Here is a 5,306-nt window from a genome sequence, read left to right as displayed (position 1 = left end):
GGCTGGGTTGGTTTAAATCCAGTTGCCTTTTTTAACAATACTTCTATACACTCCATCTTGTCACAGCTCTGGCTACTCATTTCCATCCTTGTTCCTTTTCCTCTTGGTAAAGACAGTGCTCACCCTTCTTGGGGGTCTGTTTTTCTCTTTGGAAAAGGAGGAAAACAGCTAAGGACTCATCTCTGCCTTCTCCTCCCAGTAGCTGCTTTTTCCCTTTTTCCAGGGAAAGGTGCCTGATAATGTGGCTGTCAAGGGACTGAACCTGCTCTAATGAGAGCTGTACAGCACATTACATTTCAGAAGTCCACCTGTTACTTAGAGAAATGGTCTGGATCCTGGAAGAGTTGATCAGAGCCCTGCACTTCTCCAGACACTAGCTCTGAGACAAACAAAAGAAAACTTAGATCTTCTCCAGCCATAGTTTTGGCAAAATCATAACTGCCCTCAGTACTTGAGGCAACTGTATAGAAAACCAGGCATTGTAAACATCTGCTTCCATTCAAAGCAAAGGTACTCTTTAGCATTAATAAATGGAATTGATTTAATGATTTATAGATGGAGAGAAATACCATAGGAACTATTCAGTCCCCAGCCAAACCTCTTAAAAACAGAAGAAAATCTTTCAACCAGCATGAGGTTGCACCACCATTCCAGTGAGTGGCCCACAGGAAAGCAGTGAAATTGTGCAAGTGAGTGCTGACCTGACAGAAAGGATCACTTTCATCTTTGACATTGCTGACTGCTACAGCCACACTTCAAACAAGGACATTTGAATCCAGCTTTCACATTGCTTGTTCTCTTCACAGATTTTTGATTATTTTGTCCTGAGAATATCTGACAGCCACAAGAAGGTGAAGCAGAGGGCGCTGGACGTGCTGGCTGAAATCACAGGAGCCCTGAAAGATGCCGTGAACCCAGGGATCGTTGGTTTGGTGGAAGGAATAACAAAGAACCTGAACTCAAAGGATCCCAGGATTCGTGGGGCAGCTGTGAAAGCACTGGAAGAATCCATTGCTCATTTGGGTAAGGCTGAGCCCTGGCAGGGACTCTCCTCAGCTTCGTCTCTGTCTCTCCTGCACAAGAGAGCGCTGAGTGCCTTGACAGCTGCTCTTGTCTGTGGAACACTGCAGCTGACACCCACCAGAGGCTGTGCAGGTGCAGTCCTTGTGCACCATCCCCAACAGGCTGGAATGGGATCAGCATTTCCCAACAGTGCCAGGAGCCCTTGGCTCTGTGCTGCTTGTCTGAAGAGCAAGTCCTGGCTACGAGCTCTGCTACAGTTCAGAGGCAAAGGGGGTTTGGAGTTTGCTTGGGCCCCGTCTGACTTCCCAATGAACAGCTTTGCTGTTGGCATGAAGGGACACTGACCCATCAAGCTTCTGCAGAGCAGCACCTGGGAGGCTCTACATTAGAGGCATTAGCTGCCTGTTTTCCACTTTTCTTCTTTGTCTTCTATTTAAAGGGGAACTTGTGATTCACCAAGTCATTTCTTTAGAACAAACAGGTATAAACCCAGCTGTCAATGATGCCTTGTTGTTTTGCATGGGGCAAGATGGCCACAGCAATTAACTACATAGGCAAGGGCTGCTCTAAATTCCTTTGCCACACAGATTTATGTCAGCTCTGAGAATGCTGTACTGGGGAAATATGCCTGAAAAAAGGAGTGTTGAAGAGGCAGGTCTTCAAGGGGAGTTTCCACTTTCTCCTCGCCAGCTGCTTCCTGTGATCTCAGGAACTGCCTGACTCAGTGCCTTTCTGTGACCCAAGTATGGGGCTCTTCCTTTTTGCTCTGGGATGCAAAACCTTTTCACTGCTTCCATGTGACTGAACTCTCGAGGTCCCTGATGTGAAATGTTTTAACACAGCTCCTGCTACAGCAGAAAAGTTTCGATTTACAACTGTGAGAGGAGAGGGTTTCTTTTGGAATATAAAACCCTGCCAAGTAGGCTAGAAGGAAAGAAAAAAAGGATTCAAAAATCTACAGAAATGTACTTTATTTTATAAAATGGGGATGGCCCTGCTGTGGAGAGTTTTATTAATAGTTGGTTAGCTGAGAAAGGCCATACTGACATAATGCCGCTGGTTAAGCTAAGAGGGGGAAGTCAGCAGTCAGCAAGCTGAAAGGAGATGTCAGCAATTAGCAATCAGTGACCTTGCTACAACATGAGGATAGGGAGTAGAGATTATTCCTGAATATCTCCTGAGAATATGTAGAAAGTATCAAAAGTAGAACCATAGGAATGCAGAAGTAGGTGTAGCTGCTGATATGTAACTAACCAATCCTGGCTCAACTTTTGCAATATGCATGAAGTTCATTATGAACTGTATTTAACCCGCCGTACTGAGCAATAAAATTGGGCCTGTGATGATCAATGGATGTCCTGGTCTCCTTCGTCACAAATGGCAACACCCTGCCCTATCCCTCCCCACTGTCCTTTCTCCTATGACCTGAGAAAAGTGAGCAGAAACGTGTGTTTCCCTTGTAGATAAAGTGTCACTGCTGAAAGAGTTCAGCTACCAATGGAATCAGCTGAGTGGCCAAGCCCTGCTGGATGTCACCGAGCGTATCACAGGTATGGCCTCCCCTTCTGAGCCAAGAGCTCTTCCCAGGGAGTATTTACAGGGAATGCCTGTGAGCAGACAGCAGAGCAGCTCCTCCAAACAGGAGGTGCTGAGCTTGTCCCTGCTGCCCCATGGCCAAGGCAGGTGGGTTTGGCAGGTTTTCCCTGCCTGCTGCAGAGCTGGGCAGCATCTGAGATGGGGGCAGTGCTGGGCCTGGGGCTGAGCTCTCACTGGGGCATCTCAGAACCACCTCCAGCAAAGGGAGGGCTAAAAATGCCCCAGCTGGCTCCTCTCTGGGAAGCTCAAGGGCATCTGTGATCTTTGAGGGGAAATGGTGGCCAATGCTGTTTCAGGGCATCAGTTTGTTTTGTCCTCACAGAATTCTTGTTTTTCTCTTGGAAAGTTTTGAGGCTGAACCGTGCAGATCCTGTGCGGGGGTCACAGCTTAGGCCAAAACTCAACAGAGGTATCAGAGGCACGGGTTTAGTGCAAGGCAGCCTCTGGGGCTCAGGACAGAAGCAGAGTGCTGAGGCTCCCTGCCTGTGCTGTCACAGTGGCCTTGGACTGAGCCTTTCAGGGTGTGCAAACAGTGTCTGCCTGTGTCAGCGCTGTCCAAAATGCTACAAATGCAGCTGATAATTGATTCCTCAGAGGAGCTTGCTGTGTCAGCAATAGCCAAGGAATGGAAAAAGGATAATCCCAATATATAGCAGAGAAGATGATTGATAGCCTTGCTTTAACTGGGGCTAAATCCACTGCTAATTATACCAACATCTTTGAATGCAAGGTTCAGTACACTTTGTGTCTTCATTAGGAATCTCAAAAGGGCATGTTCAGCAATTGGGAATGTCAAAGGCCCTTAAAGAGCATTTGAATAAAGTAGATCTCCAGCAATAGGGAATTTAGTTTAGCAGTTCTTTTGATCTCTTTTTCAAACAAAGGAATTAACCATAAATTAGGGCTACTTTAGAAAAAGCAGATGTTCTCTCTGAGATTTAGTAGGAACAGACAGCTGTTCCTCACGTTCAGTAGTCACCGATGTCTTTAATTGCATTTAAACTCAAATGAATTTCCATTTTAAAATGGGTACTATAACCCTTTCTTGTATAGCAGAATTGGTTTTGGTTACTTGCAGGAGCTCCTTCAATGTTTCAATGTTGATGACTGCTGGTGGATTAACAGCATAGAGAAAATGAATTCTCTTCCACCACAGAATATTAAATGCCTACTAGATAACATTTTGTCTGATCAGAAAATAAGAATGGTCTCCAGAGCATTTCAGGTTTTTTTCTCTCAGCCAAATCTGCCAAGCAAGAAACCTGTTGGTAGTAAATATTTGTCTGTGTTTGATACAGTTCAGTTCAGAAAATGGGCAGAGATATTTCAGGGACAATGTGAGAAAACACTCGTATTTTGGTTACATTTCAATCCCCTGTGTAGCATTTTTCTTTCTCTATGCCCTATTTCAGTGAACATTATAAAAAAAAATGCCATTACCATTCGGAGGGGAAGTGGCATTAAAATGTGGAGATGCCCAAATGCCAAGGCAATGGGGTCTGGGTAATTATCTAAGACACCCTGAGGTTTGAAACAGCTCTTTGTTGGAAGCCCCAAAAGCATTCTGCCAAAGACACCAGCTGGTCACTGATGTTTCTCATCCAGCTGTCAGGCAGCAGCCATCTCTGGTGGGCTGGAGTTTTGAGGTGTGTTCTAATCCTGCCCTTTGCTGTGTGCCAAGGGAAGAGCCAGATTAGACATTTGGCACCTCACATCAAAGTTACAAAAATGGAATCATCCCTTTTATTAGAAATCTCTCAATTGCTCTCTATGGTACATTTCCAAATCTTCAGTGTGGGTTTAAACAATTTCTTAATGGAAATCAAAGGCAATTGGACATTTCATTCATTGTTCATGCAGAGATTGTGAAATAATTTAGTAAAGGTAGGAAGTCTGCCACATGGACAAGGCTCTGGTTGGAGCAATTAGTGCTGAGGGGTTGATGGTTCTATTTCCAGGAGGATCAGCTGCTTTGCCCATTTCTGGACCAAGGGGCTCTGGGTGCTATTTTGCTGCTCTTGGCCAGAGAGGCTGGCAAGAAGCAGAAGCAGAGGCAGATCCTTGATTGCAGTGAGGCTGGTGGGTAAGGAGCTGTGTCTCTGTCCCAGCAGTGCCTGTGCAGGGGGTTCATGCCAGGAGCCCTGAAGTCGCCCAGCGCGACGCCCTGCCCGTGCTCTGGTCCTGCCTGGGGAACAAGGCGCTGCCTGTGCCGAGCGCCAACGTCCGCACCGTGGCCACCAAGCTCGCCTCTGCCCTCTGCAAGGTGATGGGCACCCAGCTGAAGGAATGTGCTGCCAGCAAGCCTCCACATGTGCGGGAAAACCTCTCCAAAATGCTGGGCTGGTGAAGGCGAGATGTTCTCCAGAAAGCTGAGGAAGTGCTGAGTTGGACACCTCTGGATTTGCCTTTTGAGCTGTGCCAAAAATGACAGAATCCTAAGGAAGGGCGTGCATCTGCCCCCTGCTCTCTACATTGCCCTTCCTACTCATGGCATGTGGGGCCTGAAGCAGCTCCAGATGGAGGACAAGGTGAAGGCAATCATGGCTCAGCCTCACACAGAAGTGAGGGGGGATCTGGGCCAATCTCTGCTGGCAGGAAGGGTCTTGTGGCAGCCCAGAGAGGCTGTGCACATTGCCAGGGAACAGCTGTGCCCTGCATGTGCCCCTGCAATGAGCTGTGCTGCTGCC

The 5,306-nt window shown here is 47.1% G+C and overlaps 1 protein-coding gene across 2 annotated transcripts; it reads left to right on the top strand.

Moving 5' to 3' along the window:
- Positions 1 to 953: 953 nt before the first annotated feature.
- Positions 954 to 4,991, top strand: LOC135460852 (TOG array regulator of axonemal microtubules protein 2-like). 2 transcript variants are annotated; one of them, XR_010443309.1, is made up of 3 exons: positions 954 to 1,023; positions 2,487 to 2,573; positions 4,731 to 4,991. XR_010443309.1 is itself a non-coding variant. In XM_064737807.1 (2 exons), the coding sequence occupies exons 1-2, from the start codon at positions 2,694 to 2,696 to the stop codon at positions 4,964 to 4,966; spliced, it is 249 nt and encodes an 82-aa protein (XP_064593877.1). In that variant the 5' UTR covers positions 2,643 to 2,693; the 3' UTR covers positions 4,967 to 4,991. The 2 variants fall into 2 exon arrangements, 1 of the variants encoding a protein (XP_064593877.1); XM_064737807.1 differs by lacking the exons at positions 954 to 1,023; positions 2,487 to 2,573 and adding an exon at positions 2,643 to 2,706.
- The last annotated feature ends 315 nt before the right edge of the window (positions 4,992 to 5,306 follow it).

Source organism: Zonotrichia leucophrys, unplaced genomic scaffold (genome assembly GCF_028769735.1).
Source record: "Zonotrichia leucophrys gambelii isolate GWCS_2022_RI unplaced genomic scaffold, RI_Zleu_2.0 Scaffold_109_149410, whole genome shotgun sequence".
In the NCBI taxonomy this organism is placed as follows: Eukaryota; Metazoa; Chordata; class Aves; order Passeriformes; family Passerellidae; genus Zonotrichia; species Zonotrichia leucophrys.
The sequence above is the reverse complement of the archived record's forward strand: the minus strand, read 5'-3'. Positions and strand labels throughout refer to the sequence as shown.